Consider the following 26,138-nt stretch of genomic DNA (forward strand, 5'->3'; position numbering starts at 1 on the left):
TTGCAGAATGATGCTTCATGCCTCTGGAAAAAAAGAACTCGTCAGAGCCTGGATCTCCTTCAGCTCTGGGATCTAGCTCCATGTGGGCTTAATCTCCATGCAGAAATGAGGATATGCCCAAGAGACCCTGGGTCAAATAACCATGGCAACCAGCTGACCCAGCTTTCTCTTCCTCTCTGCCCTCCTCTACTTGGGAGGTGTTAGTAGCATTGCCCAAGACTCCCCAGAGCGACTGGGATTGTCCGTGCTGCTGAGACGCTCTCCAGCTGGGGCCTCCGTGAGGCTGAAACAGTAGTGAGTGTGGGAGCAGCAGCTGTGGGCGTCCTCCTTCCTTGGGTGGCTTCTGAGAGTTTAAAGGGAAGAAGCTGAGGATAAGAATCTGGTATGAGTCATCTGGGAGGTTTTATTGGGGATTAGGAAGTCTGCAGGAAACCACTGAGGGGGAAATTATCTGAGGTGAATGACCAATCTGGACATTCTGAGACCACTAGCTCTTCTAGGATATAGGTGAAAGAGCTGCCTTTGAGGCAGGAGTCCTGGTGGTGCAGTAGTTAAGTGCTCAGCTGTTGACAGGGGGTAGTTGGAACTCATTACCTGCTCTTCAGGAGAAAAAGGCCTGACAATCCACTCCCACAAAGACCTACGGCCTGGGAAGCCCCGTGGGCAGTTCTAGTCTGAAGTAGAGGAACTAACCTAGGGCTTTTTCATTCAAAACAACAAAACGATAAAAGCTGAAACTTATTACTCACTTTTGGACTTTCATTTAAGAGCCCTTAGACTTCATTTAAAGCCTCTTATGAAAACCTGCATTCTTCACTTTTTATGCTGGTCCCTTGGAAAGAACATCTATCTTGACAAGTGGACTGTAGAGGGATTCATCGCTATGGGGCTTTAAGAGATGGCCTCTTGTTTGTTGGCCACTTTCTAACCTGTGTCTTCTATTCAGGGTAAGTGAGATCGCAGGCAGTGTGGACCCAGTTGTTGGCCAAAAGAGGTAGGGAGCTGGCCCTGTGAATCTCAAGTCTGTGGGCTCTCAGTTGGACCTGCACCCCTCTGCTTTGCGGCTTGAAGAGCTAATATGGCAGTCAACAAGTGTTCAACTACGCTGGACGATGACCACCCTGTAAGTAACCCAGTTCTCTATGCGATGGGATGGATGGTGAGGGAAGAAGAAGCAGTGGGCCAGTAGGGAAGGTTAGAAGGCTGAGAGGACGATATGTTGTTGTGTGCCTTCTAGTGGGAACCAGCCCATAACTTAACTGACCCTCCAGCAGCTTTTCAGAGGCAGTAAGTCACATGGGAGAAGCTTGCTCTTCTTCCCTCCCATAGGTGACGATATGTCTAGATTCTGTTCCTTCGTGCTTTGGCTTTCATAGCTTGTCTTATTCTTGCTTTCACAACCTTTTGCCGAGGGCTGTTAAAGGACCTGATAGATAAATGGTGCCTACTGAAAAAAGCACACCTTGAGGGGAAAAGGACAGAGTGGAGAGGAGTGTTTGTTATATCAATACAGAATTTAGTTTTGAGCACACAGATGGTAATCCACGTGGATGTACCTCCTGGGCTTATGTAATGGACTGTTAGTGCTGCTCTGGGGAGGGGTTGGAGAGTCAATGCTTCTGTTGTCATGCTCCACCGGGTTTTCACTATGAATTGCACTGATTTTGACATTTAGATGTGCATAATTCCTCTTGGCAAGGCCTCTCTGCTTCAGGCATAGTTTGTATATTTTGTGAAACTTAAAATCTGTGAACTCATGCAATACCCGTATTGTCCCAAGATAAGCCTCAACACCAGAAAATGCTGTTAGGTTTTAGAATGAGTCAGAGAACAGCGTAAAGTGTTGAGATGCAGTTATGTAAGTTCTTTCTTTCCCAGGACTCTTTTCCTCTTTGGTGTGGCCTAAACAACTTCTAATGCGTCCAGGCACCACTGAGATATGAACTGGCCTAAACAACTTTTAAAAAGGGACTCTGGTGGTTTAGTGCTAAGAAATTGCACTGTCAGTGCAAAGGTATACAATTCAAATCTGCCAGCAGCTCCACAGGAAAAAGATGAGAAGTCTCCTCCTGTGTGATTTGCTGCCTCTGAAAATCCACTGGAGTGTCAGCTATGGGTCATTCTGACTTGATGGTACACAACAACAACAAACAGTTTTTAAAATTTTTGACCACAGTGCTAAAGCAAACATTTTTCTTGTTTATACCCATAATCTGTTTCTAGTTCAGATTTTTTTTAAATTTTTTTTTCTAGTTCAGATTTTAAATGAGGTGGTGGTTGTTGTTATGCGCCATCAAGTCAACCATAACTCATAGTGACCCTATGCACAATAGCTCTGAACTCTGCTCTATCCATTGTCATCATTGTCTCTGACACCCCCACATTACCCCAATAATTGTGTCAATCTATCTCATCCAGGGTCTTCTTCTCCTATGCTGTCCCTCGATCTTTCCAAGAATGATATCCTTCTCCAAAGACTGGTCCCTCCTGGCCACATGCCCAAAGTATGTTAGACAGTCTCAAAATCCTTGCCTTCAAGGAGCAATTTGGTTTCACCCCCTTTAGGACAGACCTGTTAGTTCTCTTGGCAGTCCATGGTATGTTCAGTACCCCTCTCCAGTTCTCAGTACCACAACTCAAAGGCATTGATTCTTTTTGTCATCCTTAGTTGTCCAGCTCCCTAATGCATAGCAAGTAGTTGTGAAGACCGTGGCCTGGATCAGGCACACTTTATAAGTTTACATCCTTGCTCTTTAGCTCTCTAGAGAGGTCCCTAAACAGCAGATTTTCCTAATGCAATTTTGTCTTTTGTTTCCTGACTGCTGGTGCCAAGACTGTTGATTGTGGAACCAGGCAAGCTGAAATTGTTAACAATCTCAGCCTCTATCTATCATGATGCTGCCAGTTGGTCCATTGGTGAGAATCTTCGTTTTCTTCATGTTAAGCTTCAATCTGTATTGCACACTACAATTCTTGACCCTCTGTACCAAATGCTTCAAGCCCTCCTCAGTTTCAACAAGTAAGGTTGTATCATCTGCATAATGCAGGTTGTTGATGAGTCTTCCGCCAACTCTGATGCCACATTCCTCATAAGGTCCAGCCTCTTGAATGATCTGTTCTGCATACAGATTGAAAAGGTGTAAAGATAGTACACATCCCAGATGCACTCCTTTTCTGATTTTGAACCATGCAGTGTTTCCTTGTTCTGTTCTGATGACAGCCTTCTGGTCCAAGTATAGGTTTCACATGAGGACAGTCGGATGCTCTGGGATCCCCATTCTTCTCATGGTTAGCCACAATTTGTTTTTGTTGCGATCCATGCAGTCAAATGCCTTTCCATAGTCAATGAAAACAAACATTCTTCTGGTACTAGTGCCACGGCCTCTTCTAAACCCAGCTTGTATTTCTGGTAGTTTTCTGTCAATATACTGTTCCAGTCACTTTTGTATAATCTTCAGCAGGATTTTGCTTGTGTGTCATATTAGTGATATTGTTCAATAATTTCCACACCCTGTTGGAAATGGGGTTACAGGATGGATAAACAATGGTGGCCTGCTTTGTCTAATGTATAGGAAGGTCTTCTGGAGTTTTCATGCTCAGTGTCCTGAAAACAGAACAGCTTCGGTGTCGCCTGCACAGCAGCAGCATCCTCAGTGTGCCAGAGAGGGCTTGCGCTTCTCTCAAACCTGAGATGGTTCTCTTTACTTTTTATGTACAGAATTCTTAACATTAACTGGTCCCAAACATCCATGAATCCATGGTTACATCATCCTCATCCCATATGTTTCTTTCCTTGCATTACTTTGAAGAAAATCCCAGCTATCCTGCCATTTTAAACCTGAATTAGAAATGTGACTCTGCCACTTACTAGCTGTGTGATCTTGTGGAAGTCATTTACCATCTCAGAATCTGTCCCCACATCACAAAGGGGCGGGTGATAGCACTGACCTCAGAGAGTAGCTGCTAGAACTAAATAGAGCTGCACTCACAGCACACCCAGACCAGTGACACGACACCTACTGAGTGTGCCTTCTTTCTGCATGACCTGAATCCACAGATTTTTATTCACAAACCAGTGTAAGTAAAGATTCCTAGGCTGCTAAAATTAAACTGCATTGATGAGAGTACAGTATACTAATAATTGTTTCATTACATCCATGCTTAGACGACACCTGGAGCACTGTTTTCCCATTGAAGTGTGAAGTTTTTAGTAAAGATGGCAGCAGGCTCCAATGTGTCCCACATGGGGGTCTCCAAACCAAGATGCTTTGTAGACTAAGTATCTGTATCCAAGGGGAGACATTCTTGACTTCAGATATGTCAAGTGCCTACTCATGAATGATGAAATAGATTTGCTCAGGGTTGTTCCAAAGGTCAGAGGACGGAGCAGTGGATGGTGGTGATTTCAGCCCAGCAAAGATTTCCAACAGGGCTACAAGCTACTCTGCAAGGGGTGGCTCTCACCAAAGGAGGCACATAGAAGTCTATGGAGAATCCATGGAAAGGATTTTTGCTACAGTAGAGGCAGGCAGATAGGAGACTACCAGGAAACCTGTGGAGAGGATTTTTGGAGGCTTAAGATTCCATGGCCTGGTACAGTTGGACCGATCTAAATGTACACATTCCATTGTTCCATTCCATTATTGTTCTAGGCTTTAAGCCAGCTGCCGAAGCAACTGAGACGGCAGAGCCACAGCATGTGCTTTAAGAACACCGGTCACGGCCGGCATGTGGATGTGTGTGTGTGTGTGTGTGTGGGGTGGGGAGGATGCCAGATCAATATACACCAAGTCACAGCCCAGGAGATGTGTGTGTGTGCGTATGTGTATATGTATGTACATGTGTGCATATGTGCGTGTGTGTGTGAGAGAGAGAGAGAGCATGCACCAGATCAATATACACTGAGTCACAGCCCAGGAGAAAGAAAAATTGGCTGTGCAGGGAGAGTCAGGAACTGCCACAAAAGTGGCAGTCAAGCTGTGACCTAAGGGCAGAAAGGACTTTGAGACAGGAAGTGAGCATTCTAGGCAGCAGGACCAGCCTGCATAGGCAGGGAGATAGGTCTGAGAAAGTCCAGAAACAAAATATTGATGAATCACTTCAGCCGCCAATCACTGGTGAACTCAGACTGTGCATCGGTGCATGGCTAATGCTTGTTCTCAACCAGCAAGTTTTAGTGGGTGGACTGAAGTTGTGTATAGCAGGCAGGAACATGGGGTTTGGTTCAGCTCTGCGCCTGGAGGGCAGATCCCTTCTGAGTTCTGTAGAGCCTGGATCAAGAACAGGAGGGCATGGCCGACCAGCCCTCATATCTCCTTGTAGGTACCCCAATCCAGAGGGTTTTTTTAAAAATTAATTTTAATGAAAGTTTACAGAGACTTAGGGTTTCCATTCATTCATTGTTGCACTTTTCTCCCTGCCCACCCTCTCCCCCCAGTTAACTCTTCTCTTTGAAAAGTAGGAAAAAAATTCTTTCGTTGTTACACAATCCCTCCCCCCCACCCCAGATCCACTCCACTGTCCAGCCTTCATTCTGGACTTCTGTAAAGACAAGAATACCCAATCATATATCCCTTTTAAACAGTTCTCTCCCTCATCTGTTTCAATGCAATATACATCATTCCTTCCCTCCTTTTTGTCTTCCCTCAACCCTGATGTTAGTCCCTTTTACAACAGTGGCCCTATGCAATATTTGTCCTTTTGTGACTGAGATATTTCACTCAATATAATGTCCTCCAGGGTCACCCATTTTGAATACTATTGCATGAGTTCCTTGTTTTTCAATGCAGCATAGTGTGTGAATATACCAGAGCTTGTCTATCCATTCATTTATTGATAGGCACTTGAGTTGTTTCCAACTCCTTGTTATTGTGAATAAAGCCGCAATAAACATGGGTGTGCATATTCCAGAGATCTTTTTTATCTTGATTTCTCTCAAGTTACTAGGCTCAATCTGGCCCCACCAGTGGACTCCAAGGCCTGGGCTGCCCTTCTGGGGGGTGAGGACAGGGAACCAAGGAGATTAAATGCCTTTCTCTCCCCCTTGCATCTCACCAGGAACAGGAGAATGTGCTCCAGAGGGTCCTACAGTTGCCTGTGGTGAGTGGCACCTGTGAATGTTTCCAGAAGACCTACACCAGCACCAAGGAAGCCCACCCTCTGGTGGCCTCTGTGTGTAGTGCCTATGAGAAGGGTGTGCAGGGCGCCAGCAACTTGGCCGCATGGAGCATGGAGCCCGTGGTCCGCAGACTGTCTACCCAGTGTGAGTCCTCAAGGCAGTTGGCTGACTTCCTGCCTCTTAGTGAAGTTCACATTTGGCTTCCAGTCTCTCTAATTGTCTGATAAAGTGCTTGTGTGTCTACTTACTACATCTGTCTGCCTACCTATCTAGCTGCATCCCATTGCGTGTTTATCTAAGGCGTTAGGAGACTAGAATGACAGTGATAGAACTCCCCAGGCCATAATCTGCCTGAGCCAATGCTGCAACAGCCACAGCAGCAGGAAGAGGAGAGCGGTACAAAGGCAGAGCAGAAAGTGCCTGCCTTAGGGCCGGCCTGGCAGAGTTTGGAGTGAGAGAGTGAGAAGCCTCTGACTCTAGCAACTGATAATGGCAGCTTGTGGCAGGCGGGGGCAGCAGAGAGCTGTGAACAGGAACTGGAGACAGAGGGCAATGATTCATCATGCCTCTGGAGACTAGCCTGCATCTTCCCAGCTGTCCCTATCCCCATCCCTGCTTCCCCATCCTAATGATACTGTTTCAGTAAAAAAAAAAATAATAGGACTTCCAAGGCTCTTGACCAAACTGTCATCAGTTCATTCTGAATCATAGCGATCCTGTTGTATTTCTGATTCTGAACAGTGTTAGCAGGAGAATGCCTTACTTTCCTCCCTCAAAAAAGCTGGTGGTTTTGAACTTCCAGCTTTTTTATTAGCAGACCACAACACTTAACCTACCACACCACCAGGACCCCTTAAGGCTCTTGACAGTGAGGGAAATTCCAACAGCTAAGAAATCCAGGACCTTCCAGCATCTTAGAGAATTTTAGGTGCCTGCAGATGCTGCAGAGCAAGCAAGCGAAGGTGGGACAGCCTCCTTGCCTGCAGGCTCCTTCAATTTCCCAGAGATTCATTTTGCCCAGTCTAAAGATGGCTAATTAATGTGGACATTCTGCTGCTCAGAAATTTCATGGAGAAAAAGAAGAGAACCTGGAGAAGGATGTATGAAAGAACATGTGTCCTTGGCAGCTCTGGGCAGGATCCCTTGAAGCATTTGCATCCCCTGGTGCTTGCCTCAATACCTAGGAGCATTCCTTTTCCCTTTGACCCTCTCCAAGAAGGATTGGTAGTTGGAAATTATGGACTTGGAGACCACAATAAGGCTGGAGATAGAATGGTTGAATTTTGTACAATCAATTATTTATTCATTGCAAATATCCAGCTTCAGCTGCTTGGCTTCACAATCAGCACTCTTAGTACCAGCAGCCAGGAAATCAAAAGACAAATTTAATTGGGAAAATCTGCTATCAGGGACATCTCTAGAGGACTGAAGAGCAACAATGTCAGTCTGGAAACTAAGATATGCCTGATCAAGGCCATGGTCTTTGCAATCACTTGCTATGCATCAGAAAGCTGGACAATGACTAAAGATGGTAGAAGAAGAATTGATGCCTTTGAGTCATGGTGCTGGAGAAGAGTATTGAATGTACTATGGACTGCTAAGAGAATGAACAGATTCATCCTGAGAGGGTTAAACCAGAAAGCTCTTAGGAGGCAAGGATTTTGCAACTCCATCTGACATACTTTGGGCATGTTGCAAGGAGGGACTAATCCTTGGAGAAGGACATTATGCTTGGAATGGTGAAGGGACAGTGCAAGAGAGGATTGATTCAGTGACTGGAGTAATGGGGGTAGGTATGTCAGAGATTATGAAATTGGCTCAGGATAGAGCAGAATTCAGAGCTCTTGTACATAGGCTCACTGTGAGTCACAAGTGAATAGACAATGCATAAAAACAACAGCAATAACTTTAATTTATAAAAACCACAAATGATGACTCTACACATGGATCTCACCTGATGGATTACACAAGAGTCAGATTGACTACGTCTGTGGAAAGAATTGTTGGAGAAGCTCAATATCAGCAGTCAAAACCAGGCCAGTTGCTGACTATGGAACAGACCATCAACTACTAATGTGCAAGTTCAAATCAAAGCTAAATAAAATGAAAACAAACTCACAAGAACCAAAATATGACCTTGAGGCTGTCCCACCTAGGATTTTAAAACCATCCCAAGAATAGGTTTGAGGCCTTAAGTGTGAATACTATGAATTGAAGACCAGATAAGCTGTGGGATGATATCAAGGATATCATCCATGAAGAAAGCAGAAGGTCATTACAAAAACAGAGGAGGAATAAAAGACCAAAATTATGTCAGAATAGACTGAAAATTGCTAGAATGCCAAGAAGCCAAAAGAATGGGAAGAAATGACAAAGTAAAAGAGTTGAACAGAAGATTTCAAGGGGCAGCTCAAGAAAACAAAGTTTATAACAAAATGTTCAAAGAGCTGGAGCCAGAAACGCAAAAGAGAAAAACTCAACATTTCTCAAGCTTAGAGAACTGAAGAACAAATTCAAGCCTTGAGTTGCAATACTAAAAGATGTCATGGGCACCTTGAGTTGTCTTAAATGATCCAAGAAGCATCAAAAGAAGATGGAAAGAATACACAGAGTGACTCACTGTAGGAAAAAAAAATGGCTAACAGACCCATTTCAGAAAATAGCATATGATCAGGAACCAATGGTAATAAAGGAAAAAGCTGAAGCTGCTCTGAAGGAATTGCTAAAAAAATAAGGCCCCAAGAATTGATGGCATACCAGTTGATATATTGCAACAAACAGATGCAGTCCTTGACGTGCTCACAAGTTTGTACATAGAAATGTGGAGGGTAGCTGTCTGTCCAACTCACCATATTTATTCCCATTCACAAAAGGTGATCTAATAGAATGTGGAAATTATTGAACAATATCATTAATATCACATGCAATAAAAATCTTGCTGATGATTATCCAAAAATGGCTTGGCAGAGAACTACTAGAAATACAATCTGGATTTAGAAGAGTCTGTGGCATCAGGGATATCATTGCTGATGTCAGATGGATCTTTACCAAAAGCAGAGAATACCAGAGTGATGTTTTATTGACTAGGCACTTCACTGTATGAATCATAACAAATTATGGCTAACATTAAGAAGAATGGGGATTCCAAAATACTCAATTTTGCTCATGTGAAACCTATACCAAGAACTTGTTGTCTGAACAGAGTGTGTCAAGGATGTATCCTTTCTCCATGCCTTTTCAATCTATATACTGAACAGATCATTCGGAAAGCTGGACTTTATGAAGAAGAGTCAGAATCAAAGTGTGACATCATTAACCACCTGCATTATGCAGATGACAAAACCTTGCTCACCCAAAGTGAGGAGGACGTGAAGCACTTGCTGCAGAAGATCAAGGAATACAACTTTCAATGTAAATTACATCTAAACATCAACAAAACAAAAATCCTCACCATGTGACCAACAGACAGCATCATGATAGATGGAGAAAAGAATGAAGTTGTTAACGATTTCATCTTACTTGGATCTACAAATTAGTCTCGTGACACCAGCAGTGAGGAAATCAAAAGATGTGTTGCATTGAAAAAACTCTTTTGTTTGTCAATGACGTTTCCAGAGTACTAAAGAGCAGTGATACCAGTCTAATGACTAAGGTGTGCTCAATACACTCCATGGTCTTTTTAATTGCTTGCTGTACTTCTGAAAGCTGAACAATGACTAAAGATGACAGAAGAAGAACAGATGCCTTTGAGTTACGGTGCAGGAGAAGATTATTGAATAACCTGTGGACTGCCAAGAGAACAAACAGGTCTGTCCTGGAGAAAGTAAAACCAAGGTGCTCCTTGGAGGCAAGGATGGTCTCACATACTTTGAATTGTTAGAAGGGGCCAGCTCTTGGGGAAGGACATCATCCACAGAAAAGGAGAAGGTAATTGTTAGAGAAGAAGACCCTCAAAGAGATGAATTTACACAGTGACTGTAGCAATGGGGTCAAGTGTATTGGAGATGGTGAGGTTACATAGAATGGGGCAAGGTTCAGAGCTGTTGTTCATAGAGTCACTGAGATTCATAGTCCACTCAAGGACACACAACAACAAACCTAAGGCCCAGCGCCAGGGCCCCATTGTACCCCCGTCCCACACTCACAGCATCCTTTTCCTCCCTACCTCTAGGATTTGCTCAGAGCCCTAGAGCCAGAGTGGTGGGAGAAGCATGAGGGGGAGTCCAGTTGGCGATTCACACAATTTCTGTCACCTCATTCTCATTAAAAGCTGTTCTCTGTGTTCTTACCTGGGAGCCTGCGGCTCAGGGGGGTTGTGACTTGACAGAAGCCACACATGGCAATCTGGGTGCTGGGCTTTGAAGTCAAATGTGACTGACTGTGGAATTCCTGCACAGATGGAAAATGGGGCCTTAGCTCTCTGAATCCTGGTGGCCAGGGATGAAGACTGCCAAGGGCCCTGGGTGGCCAAGAATAAAGATGGCCAAGGGCCTCGGGTGGACAGGGGTGAAGACGGCCAAGATGCTTCACCAAAGACATTCAAGATGCTTTGGTGGCAGTAGGACTAGCGATGTGAGGCCTCGGCCCCTTGGCCTAGAGGACACTGTGAGCTACTTACTATCGAGTACATGGATTACCCCATGTGGCCCTTTGTTTTCAGTCACAGCAGCCAATGAGCTGGCCTGCCGAGGTCTGGACCACTTGGAGGAGAAGATCCCAGCCCTCCAATACCCTCCAGAGAAGGTAAAGCCCCTTCCTCCTCCCCTCCCCCTGCTGTCCCTGCCTCCTTTGCATCTCAGCTTAGGGTTGGCAAAGCCAGAAGCTGATGGTGACCTGACAGCGAGTTTTTCCTTTCTCTGGCAAATGTCCCTAAAGCCTGAGGGAGGTTTCCTGCCCCCAGGATTGCAGGTGGAGCCAGATGCAAGCAGAATTTCTGTAACACCCACAAAGAACACCCAAACAGGAGCATGAGATAGGTCTCACTGACGCCCAATACTTGTCCCTGGGCTCTGGAGTTCTGGGGGCTTGCATCTGGCCACTGAGTGACCACAGTCCCCTAAGACCTGGAACACACTTGTGAGGATCCTGGGATTGCACTCCTGTGACATTAAGATCCAACATTATGGATGACGAGGCTGAGAATGCCACTGCCACTGGAGAGCTATTTGGTGACTCGTTATCATGGGTAAGGGCTGGTGCCATGTGCTTTGGGGTAATAAGCTGCAGTCTTCCCCGTGCCCACCTCCCTGACTCCCTCCCCTCCCAGTGTTCACAGAGCTGTGTCAGATGCCATCACATCTGATTATACACCCTTGCTTTTAATCCTCTCATCCACCCTCTAGGCTAGGGCTAGTGATCCCCAGCTGGGCAGTCTAAAGTAGAGGCCGCATGAGTGTCTGTCAGCTTGGCCCTGAGACCTGTGCTCATCACTCCCCATTTTTTCAGATGAAAAGCAGTGCTATTGTCATTACTTTTAAGCTAAGAAGAAATACAAACACATTATTTTCTCAGTCTTTTCCTTGTGGAGGTCCTGTAGTGTTCTGTGAACTTTTGTTAGGACACCCTTGTCTGAGATGTCATTGCCACATGTTTTTTCCCAGTCTGTAGGGTTTCTTTTCACTCTATTGGTAAATGTTTTTGATACACTCAGGGACCTAATCTTTAGAAGGCCTCATTTGTCAATTATATCTTCTCCTGGTTGTGCAAAAGTATATTATTTTAGTACAGAACTTACTTTGACTTTAGATGCTGTTGAGTTGACCACAGCTCATCGTGGCCCTGTGAGCAACAGATTTGAACCTTGCCCTATCCTGTGCCACCCTCACCATCCCTGGTCTGCTTAAGGCCATGGTTACAGTCACAGTGTCAATCCAGCTTGGTGGTGGTAATGCATGCATGGTTTATTCTGACTTATAGTGACTCTATAGGACAGAGTATAATTGTCCCATATGATTTCTGAGGATATAAATATTACAATAGCAGACTGCCTCATTTCTCCTACAAAGTAGCTGGTGGCTTCAGTGTTGTTGTTGTTGTTAACTGCCATCGAGTCGCAGGCGACTCATAGTGACTCTAGTAAGGAGAGTCCTCGATGCTTGGGTGCCTTTCATCCTCTCTCCAGGTTCATAGGATTTCTGGAGGCAAGCTATTATGGAAGTGGATGCCACTCCTGCTTCCAAGCTTGTTTTAATCCACCCCACTCTCTGTCCGCATTGGGTAACCAGCCATTAACACATTTGACACATCAGTGTCACAGTGTTCAGCCTAACAGCAACCACAAGTGACCATGGTATGGCAACTTGTATACCAGGGCTATATGACCTAGGGGACTATCTGAATAAAAACAATGAAAGACAGGCCTGAGGGCCACAGATTAAAAGTTACCCACCTTCGGCTTGGTAGCATCGCCTTCTGTCCACTGGGCAAGCTGATCTCTCTGTGTTGATGTTATTGTGGTGGCTTCAGTACCTGACCTTTTAGTTAGCAGCCAAGCACTCGACTGCATGCTGGGCAGCACTTCCATTGTTGTTGTTAGGTGCCATTGAGGCGAGCATGGCTCATAGTGATCTGTGAATGAAAGACCTGAATCCTGTTCTATCCTGCACCATCCTCACACTTCCTGACACACAAGAGCCCATTGCAGCTGTCACTGTGTCAGTCCACCTGGCTAAGGGTCTTCCTTCTCCTTTGCTGACCCTCCACCCTTCCCAGCACCATGTCCCTCTCCAAGGAATAGCCCCTCCTAACAACATGTCCAAAGAAAGTGAGACGAAGCTTCATCATTATTACCTCCAAAAAGCACTCTGGCTGCACCCTCTCTAAGACATATCTGTTCATTCTCTTGGCTGTCCATAGGATGTTCAATGCTGTTCTCCAACACCACAGCTCAAAAGTGTCAATTATTTTTCTACCATCCCTATTTACTGTCCAGCTCTCAGATGCATAGCACATCCATGTTGTTGTTGTTATGTGCTGTCGAGTCGTTTGCGACTCATAGCGACCCTGTGTACAACAGCCCTAAACCCTGCTCTGTCCTTTCCAATCGCACTGCCTCTGACCCATCCCGATTACCCCAGTCACTGAATCAATCCATCTCATAGAGGATCTTCCCCTCCTGTGCTATCCCTCCACCCTCCCAAGCATGATGTCCCTCTCCAAGGACCTGTCTCTCCTTAAAACATGTCCAAAGTATGTCAGACGAAGCCCCAGAATCCTTGCCTCCAAGGAGTAGCCTGGCTTAACCCTCTCTAGGATGAATCTGGTTTTTTTTCTTGGCAGTCCATGGTACATTCAATACTCTTCTCCAGCACTACATGAATTCTCCTTCTATCCTCCCTAGCCATTGTCCAACTCTCTGATGCATAACAAGTGATTGCAAATACCATGGCCTGTATCAGGCGGACCTTAGTCTCCAGAGAGACACTGTTGCTCTTAAGTACTTTAGAGAGGTCCCTAACAGCAGACTTTCCCATCGAAATACGTTTTTTGATTTCCTGGCTGCTGGTGCCAAGAGTGTTGACCGTGGAGCTGAGCAAACTGAAGCTGTGAACAATCTCGATCTCTTCGCCATCCATCCTGATGCTACCAACTGGTCCAGTGGTGAGAATCTTTGTCTTCTTGACATTGAGCCTCAGTCCATACTGAAGGCTGCAGTCCTTGACCCTCTGTAGCAAGTGCATGAGGTCCTCCTCGGTTTCAGCAAGCAGGGTTGTGTCTTCTGCATAACACAGATTGTTAATAGATCTTCCACCAATCCTGACGCCATACTTCTCCTCATAGAGCCCAGCCTCTCAGATAATCTGCCCTGCATACAAGTTGAAAAGGTATGGAGATAGGACACATCCCTGGCGTACACCCTTCCCAATTTTGAACCATGCAGTGTTACCCTGCTCTGTTCTGACGACTGCCTCTTGGTCCAAGTATAGGTTTCGCATTAGCATGATTAAATGTTCTGAGATTCCCATTCTTCTCAGAGTCAGTCACAGTTTGTTATGATCCACACAGTCAAACACCTTTGCATAATCAATGAAACACAAACATTCTTCTGGTGTTCCCTGCTTTCAGCTAAGATCCATCTAACATCAGCTACAATATCCCTAGTACCATGACCCCTTCTAAACCCAGCCTGGACTTCTGGAAGTTCTCTGCTGACGTGCTGTTCCAGTCATTTTTGGGTAATCTTCAGTAGAATCTTGCTTGCATGTGAAATCAATGATAATGTTCTGTAGTTTCCACACTCTGTTGGGTCACCCTTCTTTGGAATAGGAACAAATAATGCAGGTGGGCACATAACCTGTGACAGGGTTGTGGTACAGGGGATTTAGAAGAGGAGCTGCCTGAGTGTAGGAGGTTGTCAGGACAGGTGACATTAGCAACTCCAGACCCTGAGTAGCAGCCCCTCCCCAGGTCTGCAGGACCCATTTTCCTGACCCTCCACCCCCAGATCGCCTCTGAGCTCAAGGACAGCATCTCCACCCGCCTTCGAAGTGCCAGGAACAGCATCAGCGTGCCCATTGCAAGCACTTCAGACAAGGTCCTGGGGGCTGCACTGACTGGCTGTGAGCTCGCCTGGGGTGCCGCCAAAGACACAGCGGAATTTGCTGCTAATACCCGAGTTGGCCGGCTGGCCTCAGGAGGGGCTGACCTGGCCGTGGGCACTGTGGAAAAGATGGTAGATTTCCTCCTTTCTTCAGCCAAGGAAGACTCAGGTACCTGCTGCTGCTGGAGGATGGGGGCAGGGAGGCTGCCCCTGAGGGAGCGAGGTGGCCACCCAAATGGGAATCAGAGGAGAAGGTCAGGCTCACACCGCCAGGCTGTGGGCACAGGGAGGGCCCTGGGGAATTCTCACATGGATTGTTATCACTTGGTCCCCTTCTTGCCATCTGTAAGTGGATAAAATGGGCTGCACAATCTGGTGACTTTGTGGGACTTTCCAGCCTGGATACAACCCAGGTTTCCTCAGCCCCTCTTTGATCTCTTTACCCTCCTTTCCCCCAAACCTCCACCCAGCCCCTGGCTCTGAACGCCAGAGGGCCCAGAAGAAACCAACCAAGGGTAAGCCGAGCCTCCTGAACAGGGTCGGGACCCTGGCCAACACCCTGTCTCGACAAACTTTCCAGACCACAGCCTGGGCACTGAAGCAGGGCCACGCGGTGGCCATGTGGATTCCGGGGGTGGCACCCCTGGTGAGTATACTGGCCCTGCATTCTGACCAGCCCCTGGCCTGGCTATCCTGTGCACAGCTTTTGCCTCCTAGTCCCTACTCTCTACAACTCAGCTCTGTCTTTCCCTGGGGACCTGGGCTGGAATTTTAGGTCTAAGGACAAGAAGTCTTAAAAGAGTGGAGGTGTTGGCTCCTGGCCACAGAGGGAAAGAAGGGACAGGGTGAGAGCTTAGGGCAGGCTGACCATGCTAGGATGCTAAGGTACTTTCTTTCTCCCCCATTCGCCCTCACAAGTCGGCCCCTTGATGTAGTTTGTCTCTCCACCTATATGGAAGCAGAGGTGTGCTCATAGCTGCTCATCTGCATTAATGTCATCTTTAAATAAACAAGGCACAGCATTCACCATGTTAGGAGAGAGCCCATGTCCCCTTCTGCCTCCAACTCTCCTCTCTAGAAGTCTTCTAAATCCCATCCCCACTGCTCTAAAGTGTGGCTGCCTTTTTGAGGTCCAGGTGGGAGTACTGTCCCACACTGGCTCCTTCCTCTCTATACTTCAGCAGAGATAGGCTGGGGCTTTTCATAAGAGACTTTCATAAGCAATCACATTTTAAAAAAGAAAGTATAAAGTGCAGCAAATGAGCAGTGTCCTTGTCACCCAGGACTGGAGCAGCACAGGGAGCCGCTCCTTGTTGGAGGATTCCCACCCTTCTCTGCATCCGGAGAAGAGGCAGCAGCACTGGGAAATAGGCATGGAGAGAAGAAAATGGATTCAGTACTCAGGTGTCTGCTTCACTCCCTGAGTGAGCACCGTGGCCGTGAACACTCGTGGGATGTTACTGTTTTTTTTGTGGGAGATGAAATTTCCAGGCCCACAGGAACTGTCTTTCGGCTTCTGGTCTTTGCAGTGGGCTGGCAAACTGGCAAACCAGGCTTTGGAATAGAGGATATCTTTGCAGAAACTCTCATTGTACCTTTAGTTCTAAAATCATCTGTGTTCAGCCAGCTTTACTTGCTGTGTTCCTGCCGAAGATCATGAAAGAGAAGGATCATTGTTACTGACTCAGAACGAGATGACGTCATTTTCTGCCCTGGAGATTTTGCTGAGTGACAAAGCACAGCACTATCCTAACCCAGGCTCCATTGCTATTTCACATGTGGCCTCCTGGTCCTGCTGTCACCCTCCCCCTTTGACAAATATCACACGTACTCGGAAGCTCCCTACCTCCATGAATCAGGGGACTTTTAGTCAAACACAAGGAAATGGAGAGGTATTGGAATCCTTGGCCTCACCACGGCTGCCTCTCAACATTATTGTGCTAAACCTGAAATACTTAGAATACCACCATATGCCAGTTCTTCACTACCAAACCGCATGTCTCCTTCCATAAATGGACCCATTCAGAGTCAGCAGCCATGGCATGGTGCTGCTTTAACAGAAAATGAGGCCAACAAAGAGGACAAAGAAGAAATGAGAGAGGATGATGATGATGGTGAAGGCACTATTAGCTCCAGGCCAGGCTCAGCAGCGAGCAGTAAACAAACCTTTGATCCATCAGCTGATATCCCCAAAGTACCACTTTTGATGAATCACTGATAGAGAAGATGCTAATCCCTACACACTACAAGAACCACCCTCTTTCTAATTCTTTAAAAAGTTTAAATATAATTACTAGAAAAACTAATAATCCAGGCTTAAGCGCAAACCACCTAATGGAGAATCAGAAAAGCAGGGCTTTAGATCCAGCTACTGAAGTTGAAGGCTTGCCAATCAGTTTCAAGGTTTATGCAAATATTGGCAAAGACACTTAAGACATAGTGACCCCTGTCAATGAGGAAGAAGAAGCCAGGCTTGAGGATGATGTGCCAAAACCCCCTGGTAGAGAGATGACAAATGTGTGAAAGTGAAACGTGATAAACACTAGTAGGTACGAGTAGGTGGAAGACTAAAATATCCTGTTGTCTGCAGTAGGTCATATGTGTTTCTGATAAGCTTGCAAAGACATTTTAACACTCGTTCTTGGGAGAAGCATCCACACAGCTACTGGGAGGTATTTCCTCTTGTAGAATACCATGCTAAGCATGCAGTTCACCACACAGGAGAAGGAAGATCTTGGTGTTTGACCTGCAACTCTCACCATATAACAGGTGTATCTTGTGTCAGAATTACTGAGACTGGCTCAGGACAGGGCAGAGTTCATAGCTGCTTGTACATAGGGTCGCTGTGGGTCACAGGTGACTCGACAGCACATTACAACAACAACAAACCTTCACACATGAAGTCAGTTAATAGGAACTTTCTAGCGACTCCAAGCTTAGCCTTTCCATCTATGTGAGTGATTACAGATCAGACAGTGCATCTGTTGGACACTTCACCTGTAAGGAGGAGTGATGGTCCTAGGTGTAAGGCTGATGCTGGGAAAGATTCTTCGGTAGGGATCACAGCTGCTCAGAACCAGCCAATGACCGGCGGTGATATTTTAAATCAACAGGAAAATAATTCCATTTTAAAACAGAATGTAACAGAGGGCAGTATACAGAGTTTGACTTTATCGTATCAGAATTTTACTGAACTCTTTTGAAGTATCAGAAAGTTTTGCTTTGGATTAGGAGCAATGGTTTCAGAAGACCCTCGCTGTTATTGCCATCCAGGCAGAAATGACTCATAGTGGACCCTCCAGCGGTTTTTCAGAAACTTTAAATCACATGGGAGGAGATTGCCCATCTTTCTCCCTAGAAGCAGCTGGTGAATTTGAACCCCCCACCTTTGGGTTGACTAGGCCACTACAACTTCCTTCTAGAAGACTCGTAAAACGAATTAAGGTGAACATGAGTCAGTTTTATCTACTGTGTCATTTAAAGGCAGGCTAGTTGGATTGTTGATGAGTTTTAGAAAAAAAATTTTTTGAAAGTTTGTGCAGAGACTAAAAGGTTTTCTCCTAAGTATCTGCTTATGTTGTTAGTTTTCAGCTCATTAAAAAAGGCAATTTGTTTTGTTTTGGTTTTCTTTTTGTTTAAAAGAGACAGTTTCCAAAAAATTACTTAGAGAATTATCTGTACAGAATTTAAAGTAGCCTGCATGCTCTTTCAAAATCTCTGGAGTTATTAGCATATTCTAGTACATACTACAACTTTCACATTTCATATTAGTGGTTTATCCTTAAATTGTGGATTTTGTTAACACAGAGACTATAAATATGTGCTGTGTCTTGTATATGACACAAAAAGTACACAAGAACTTCTAAATTTGTTCAGAAATTTTTCTGTATTCTCCACTTGTATAATCTGCTAATCAAATCATAGTCTCCACACCTCACACACCTGTCCCCATGAAAATGGCCACAAAGACAGGTGTGTCATAGGAAAGTTTAGTTCTTTTTAGTTAATCAGATTCAAGACCTGCTCTCCCTTTTTTTTTAAGATCTGCTCTTGTTGCCACTGTCTGGAATAGACTCTGAGTCACATTAGGCCTTTGCAATGTAGTGTCTTGGGAGGTGGGGACAAAGAAGGAGTACTGATGGGAAAATAGATTTCTATAATGCAGAAGGTAGGGATGAAAAGTTCAACTGCATTGATTTTTAATTCTGTAATCTTACATGACAGAGAGTAGAATTGAATAGAAATTTCCTTTTGGTCCTTTATGGTAAAAAATATTCCTATGAAGTTTTTAAAATTTTAAATCAGAAAGCCATCAAATGAATCTTTAAATATATATAAACTCATGACTGCTGTGATGCTGAACACTGTGACACTAATGTGTCAAACATGATGATGGTTACCCATGGTGGACAGTGTTTGGTGGAGCTCCCCCATTAAAACAAGCTTGGAAGCAGCCAATTCCGAAATAGCTTGCCTCCGGAAACTATGAACTTGGAGAAATGATGAAAGTTATATAAGTGTTCAGGTCTTTCGTTCATAGGGTCGCTGTGAGTCATCTATAACTCAATGGCACTTAACAACAATAATAATATGTATCTATCTTTATAAAGGATAGACTCCATAAATGAAATTCCTCCTACATATTCTGGGTGGGAAAGTACAGGCTTTTATTTTAAAATGTTCGTATTATTTAGAATCTCCAGTAGGAATTTTTTTATTTGACAAAATTAAATCCAATAATATTTTCTTTCAGCAAGACCTTTAAACTTTCACCCTTCTAATATAAATTCCACTCCATCTGCAAGTTACTGCAATAATGTAACAACTGGAAACTATATAGAAATCACCTGTTGGAGCAGCTGGTGGTTTCAGACCTTGTGCCTTTGGGATCACAGTGCAGTATCTTACCACTAGGTCTCCAGACGTTCCCCTGTGACTCCAGTAGACAAAAAAATTAATAATTTTATTTGTCCTTTGTTTGGGGCTAGTATCAAGCTGTGGCTAGCTCTGAGAAGAATGGGAACCCTAGAACACTTGATTGTGCTTATTGTAAAACTTATATTTGGACCAGGAGGCAGTTGTCAGAACAGAGCAAGGAAACACTGCATGTTTCAAAATCAGGAAAGGTGTACACCAGGGATCCATCCCATGTCCATACCTTTTCAGTCCAGATGTGGAACAGATCATTTGAGATGCTGGACTTTATGAGGAGGAATGAGATATCAGAATTGGATGAAGAGTCATTAACAACCTTTGTTATGCAGATGACACAACCTTGCCTGCTGAACCAGGATGACCTGACCTGAGGCATTTGCTGCAGAAGGTCAAGGGCTGCAACCTTCAATGTGGATTGAAGCTCACCACTGGGCCAATTGGCAGCATATGATGAACGGTGAAGAGATTGAGATTGTTAACAGATTCAGCTTGCTTGGCTCCAAATCAATATTCAAGGTACCAACAGCCAGGAAATCAAAAGACAAATTGCAATGGGAAAATCTGTCTGAGATCCCTTTAGAGTGCTGAAGAGCAGTAATGCCAATCTAGAGACTAAGGTGTACCTGATCCAGGCCATGGTCCATCACAATTACTTCCTGTGCATCAGAGAGCTGGACAGTGACTAAAGATGAGTTGTGGTGTTGGAGAAGAGTATTGAATATACCATGAACTTCTAAGAGAACAAACAAGTCTGTCCTGGAGAGGGTGAGACCAGGCTGCTCCTTGGAGGCAAGGATTTTGAAGCTCTGTCTGATATATTTTTTTATATGTTGCAAGGAGAGACAAGTCCTTTGAGTGGGACATCATACTTGGAAGGGTAGAGGGACAGCACAGGAGAGGAAGACCCTGGATGAGATAGATTGACTCACTGGGGGGAATAGGGGTAGGTGTATCAGAGACAGTAAGGTTGGCTCAAGATAGAGCAGGTTTCAGAGCTGTTGTACATAGGGGAGTTGCAAGCAACTCGACAGCATGTAACAATAATACCAAACAATACTAAGATAATTTACCAGTCAGGATCAAGACTAACTTTCGTGTCCTGCTCTGTCCCCTATATGGTGGGTAGAGTCCACTGCCTGACACATCTTCAGGGACTACCATTTATGTCATGATGCCCCCTAAAATTGTATCACAGAGGAGTTGTTTATGGGGATACATAGAGGGATTGAGTGAGCCAAACTGGGCCTCTGGGAACGTGCTCCCCCTTAATCAACTCCATTTATTTCCGTGGGGACATTTGATTTCCTTTTTTACCTTTTGTAGATCTGAGAGGAATATCTATGGAAATTAAACATAAAGTATTACCCAGCCATTCTACCCCTAGATGTAAACCCAACAAAAACAAGCACAAAATGATGAGCAGAAAATTGCTCCTGTCAGCTCTACCCTTAGCCAAGACTTTGAAACATCATACATGTGTCCAGTAAAGTAGAGAAAGAAATTGTGGCATAATTGCCTAATGGAATATTACAGAGGAATGAAAAAGGAGCAACTCCTGTACACAACACAGGGATGAACCCACAATGTCAAACAAAAGAAACTGCTTGTGGAAGGATATGTACAGAGTACAAAAATACACAAAACTCAGCCATGGTCGTAGAGGTCAGAGTTATGATCACCCTTGGGGAAGAGTATTGACTGGGCAGGGGCACAGGAATCTTCGAGATGTTGCAAACAGCCTTTATCTTGACCCAGGTGGTTTTCCACAGGCATATAATTGTAAAAAGTCGTGGGGCTGTAACTAAAGACGTGTGTGCTTTGGCATATGTAAGCTCTCAGTGAAAATTTAAGCAGCAGCCCGGGCAAGCCTCTGCTCCCCTGCACCCCTTGCCCTGGGGTGAGGGGCGCTGGCTGCTGCGGGGCGCTGTGGCACCAGCAGTCTTTTCCACCCTCAGAGCAGCCTGGCCCAGTGGGGCAGGTCGGCGGCCATGCAGGTGGTGTCCCGTCGGCACAGTGAGGTGCGGGTGCCCTGGCTGCACAACCTCACAGCTGCCAAGGAGGAGGACCATGAGGGAGAGGACCAGACGGACACAGACGGGGAGGAGTCCCAGGAGGAGGATGAAGGTGATGAGGAGGAGACTGAGGAGAACCTGAGTGAGGTGAGGCTGAGTGAAGGATCGAGGTGGGGGGCTGGGGGCAGAGGGGCACCTCTGAGCCAGGACATGGTGCAGGGATGGTGTACCGTTCTTCACCTCACCCCAGCAAAGCATCTGGCCTGCATGGCATGCCCAGCAAAGACCCTTCCAACAGCACTGTGGGAGACTCAGGGTGGAATTATTGTCCTCGTTTGCACAGAACACTGATGTTCAGAGCGGCAAGGAATTTGGCAGAGGTTGTGTCCTCTCCCCTCTGGTGGCCGAGTCTGTAGGGTATTATGCTGCTAACCCAGAAGGGGTGCCTGTCTGGCAGTTCAAATCCACCAGCAGCAACTCTGAGGGAGAAAGATGGGCAGTCCTCCCTTGTGACTCAGCCCCTCAGGAAAACTCATTGGAGGGACGGCTCTGAGTCAGTTCTGACTCCCCAGCAAAGAGCAGCCCCCTGCTCCAGGGATGGTTCTGGGGCCCTGGGAGTTTCTTCAGGATGTGCTCACCTTTCTTTGTCCCCCAGGTGGCAGCCCTACCTGGTCCAAAAGGCCTACTGGGCACTGTAGCGCACACAGTGCAGATGGCCCTCCAGACCACCATCTCAGCCGTGACATGGGCACCGGCCACTGTGATGGGCCTGGCGGGACGGCTGCTGCATCTCACTCCCGCCCATGCCGTCTCCTCGACCAAGAAGAGGGCCATGTCCCTGTCGGATGCCCTGAAGGGTGTTACTGACAATGTGGTGGACACCGTGGTACACTACGTGCCGGTGAGTGCCACCCTGGCCAGCACTCCTTTCCCCTGGAGCCTGGATGAGCACAGAGATTGTACAAGTGACTGAAGGGACCGAGGCTTCCTCCTTCCCAGCCCCCTTGAAGGGTCTTTTTCTATTCTCAACATCCCAGACACAGACATGCTGTGGTTTTGATCTTCTCTGAGATCCTTTTCAGCACCCTGAGTTTAGGAGCCCTATGCCCTCCTAGGTCTTCTCCCCAACCTCCCCACCTGCTGGGGAGGATGTCACCTACCTGTTATCTATTTGAGTGTCCTCACAGTCCCAGTTCTCCCCAGCTGAAGGACCAGGCAGGTTTGCCTGCTGTCCCCAAGGAAGGTGTTGGAAGGAGACTTCTGGGGGCTCTGAGGGGATGAGTCATACGTCCAGGGGACAGCAACTTCCCCATCCCAATTCTATCCTCAGGGCAAAACCCAAGAGATACTGATAGGATCTTGCAGGGAGCTCTAGGGTCCCTTCCCAGAGCAAGTCACAGGACATGTAGCCTCCAGCCTGCAGGCAAGGCAGGAGACATATTTGGTACTCGGGGGTGGTGGGTGAGGTGGTGAGCCACACAGTCCCACCCAGGGAGCACGGCAGGAGTCTTGGGCAGTTATTCTGTGCACTTGGAACAGAAGACCCAAAGTAGTCCCACAGCAAGGGTTCCCTGAGACAGGGCAGTTTTTCAACGTACTCACCCTCGAGCTCTTGCCCCAGGTAGGGGGTTCCCCTACTGAAAACCCCTCTGAAGGAGGCCCTTGTTGTTGTTATGTGCCATCGAGTTGACACCTACTCAGAGCTGACCCTGAGCCAGTTTTCAGAAGCTATAAACAGCACAGGAAGAGATTGCTCATCTTTCTCCCATGGAGCAGCTGGTGTATTCGAACCATGTTTCTCCAGCTTTGAGCTATATTTTTCTTCAAGTTGGCAGCCAGCTCCTAGAGCTCCCAAAGAGGTCCGTTGTTGTGTACCTAGAATCAGAACCGACCCATAGCTGACCCTCTCGCAGTTGTCAGAGGCAGTAATCACACAAGGAGGTTGCCCATCCTCCCGCAGACCAACTGGTGGATTTGAACTGCATACCTTTGCATTGGCAGTGCAATTCCTTGCCAGTAGGCCACCAGAGCTCCCAAGGAGCGTCTAGGGGACCAGACACTTTGCAAGTGGCATGGCTTGCCTTGCTTGAGAGGCCAGGCCTGTGGGGACCCTCAAGAGTGCCAGCCTGGAGACCCCTGTCCCACACTTCACCCTGTACCAGACGCTCAGGGGGGCCAAGTCTATGACCCAGGGGTGGGGGTGGGGGGTTGGATACATAGGAATGAGAGCCAAGCCAAGGCCCTAACTCGGTAGCCGGGTCCTCAGCTCCCTAGGCTGTCTCTGATGGAACCTGAGAGCGAATTCCGGGACATCGACAATCCACCCTCTGAGGCTGAACGCCAGCGCCGGGGCTCGGTGACGTTGACCCCCGGCCCAGAGTCCTTGCTACGCCCTGCACAGTCCCGCGGGAGCCTGCGCAGCACACGGGGCCTGAGCGCGCCCGCCTGCCCGGGCCTGGACGACAGGCTGGAGACCACGCCCCCAGGGCCACGCCAGGGCCTGCTGGCCACGCCCCGTGAGAAGCCCACCCGCAGGGTCAGTGACAGCTTCTTCCGACCCAGCGTCATGGAGCCCATCCTGGCGCGCGCACAGTACAACCACCTGCGCAAGAAGAGCTGAGCCGTGGGTGCCCACCCACGGTTCTCGCTGGAGGTCCTCGCCAGGAGGGTGACCACCACCCAGTGCACCAGGCCATTGTCTCTAACAAATAAATAGGACCTCCAGTCCAAGTGAGGGTTGACTTGTTCAAAGAAGGCGCTCTGGGGACCCTCGCCCCACTCCTTTCACGCAGCTGTCCATGCACACATTTCTTAGCATCCTAGAGGTCAGGCCCATTTTTAAGGGGCGGAACAGCAGCCTCCTGATTCCGGGGTTGTTTTAAACTAAAAGGCCAATTGCCTAACTTGATCTCACACTTTAACAAACTTGTAACCAAAAGACATTTGTCTTCAAAATTCGGATCCATCCTCTTCGAACATGTATTTGTCACCAGGAGGAATGGGGTCCTATCAGGTGTTCTTGAGACGATGCTAGTACAAGACTTAAAGGAATGAGCATTTAGGTTCTCAACAGATGACTCTGAAGAAACCCCAGCCAAGTACACGAGCTTCTTAGAGGTGGTTTCTGAGTGCCCTTTACAGACAGTCCAGCCTTGGCTTCTGTGTGTAGAGTGACCGCCTTGCTTGAAGCCTTCCACCTGGACCTAGCCCTGCCATCTGCATGTTAAATGCTGGCCCCCTGGATGTGGGATGACAGTGGTGACCTCTCACCTTACAATCTATAGTGGATGTAGGTTCTGGACCCACAGTTCATTCCAAATCTCCTTTGTCTTTTGTGTATTGTTGGTTTTGGTGGATTTTTTTAAAAATGTTGTTTCACATTAATTGTTTCAATTTGTAGCAATCTTGTGCACAATGAGATTGAACCCTTGTGATCCGTAGGATTGTCACTGCAAACTTCAGAAGCAGGTCCCCAGGCCTTTATTGGCCTGGAAGCTTCACCAAAATGTGGTGAGCATCAGAGCAACACTCAAGCCTCCACTGACCGAAGGGTGATGTGAGGGGGGGCTTCGCCCAGGAATCAAGCCCAGGTCTCCCACCCAAGAATTCTACCACTGCCTACCTCCCCAATGTTAGCATTTACTAAAACAGGGAGATGCACAGAGATAACTCAAAAATTCAAACACTGGGGAAAAAAAAACACAAATACCGCAGAAAAAGAGTGTCTTTCTTCCTGAGTTTCCAAGCCCCCTTCCATCTCAGGAAGCAAAGATGCCACCACTTTCTCATGTACCGTTTCGCTTAGAGGCTATGCTATGTACAAGCTGCAGAATGTTACACATACCTGCTTTTTTACACCTAATACATCTTATAGACCTTGTGTCAGTTTATAGAAATTTTTGCTCATTTTAATGGCCATATACTAACTACTTCATAATATGAATGTTCCATAACTGATTTAGCCTGTTCTCTAATGATGAACTTTTAAGTTGTTTCCAATTTTTTTAGCTACTAAAAATAGTGCTATAATAAATATCCTTATAAAAAAATCTTTTTCCCCTCCCCTTCCTTGTAATTATCTTCATTTGCTGCACATTGGTCTTTAAAAAAGAAATCTCTACCTAGAACAAGAAGCTGTATAAATACATTGTGTTCTGGGATTCCAATTCATCTCTGTGTTAAGCGTAGTTTGTTGTGAACCACACAACACAGTCAATTGTCTTTGCATAGTTGATTAAACACACAAAGAGACACATTAAAACAAACAAACAAAACAACAAAATACAGCAGTATATTAACATACATGTGTAACTTATAACTTATTTGTAACTTATAACCATGATGTGCAGAGTGAAAACTCTGCTCCTTTTCTCTGCAGCTGCAGAAATATGCACCATTAGTTAGGACACCACTTTAGGTCCTTTTATTGTTAGTTGCTATGAAGTCAATTCCAACTTATGGCACCCCCATGTGTTAAAGTGTACAACTGCACCATAGGATTTGCTTCATTATAATCTTAAGAAACAGAGTCCTG

At 46.2% G+C, this 26,138-nt stretch overlaps 1 protein-coding gene across 1 annotated transcript; it reads left to right on the forward strand.

Annotated features, from left to right (window-relative positions):
• Positions 1–1,078: 1,078 nt before the first annotated feature.
• On the forward strand, positions 1,079–24,224 carry PLIN1 (perilipin 1). Its single transcript, XM_006885170.1, has 8 exons — positions 1,079–1,123; positions 6,058–6,262; positions 10,779–10,861; positions 14,562–14,826; positions 15,128–15,303; positions 21,548–21,751; positions 22,260–22,505; positions 23,871–24,224. The coding sequence occupies exons 1-8, from the start codon at positions 1,079–1,081 to the stop codon at positions 24,222–24,224; spliced, it is 1,578 nt and encodes a 525-aa protein (XP_006885232.1).
• The last annotated feature ends 1,914 nt before the right edge of the window (positions 24,225–26,138 follow it).

Source organism: Elephantulus edwardii, unplaced genomic scaffold (genome assembly GCF_000299155.1).
Source record: "Elephantulus edwardii isolate Elephantulus edwardi_28Jun2011 unplaced genomic scaffold, EleEdw1.0 scaffold00041, whole genome shotgun sequence".
NCBI lineage: Eukaryota > Metazoa > Chordata > Mammalia > Macroscelidea > Macroscelididae > Elephantulus > Elephantulus edwardii.

Excerpts from the sequence above, each read along its gene's own strand:
- PLIN1 (XM_006885170.1), top strand. The coding sequence starts at position 1,079 with ATGGCAGTCAACAAGTGTTCAACTACGCTGGACGATGACCACCCT. Across the intron at positions 15,304-21,547 it reads TTCCGGGGGTGGCACCCCTG|AGCAGCCTGGCCCAGTGGGG; the intron begins GTGAGTATACTG and ends TTCCACCCTCAG. Across the intron at positions 21,752-22,259 it reads CTGAGGAGAACCTGAGTGAG|GTGGCAGCCCTACCTGGTCC; the intron begins GTGAGGCTGAGT and ends TTTGTCCCCCAG.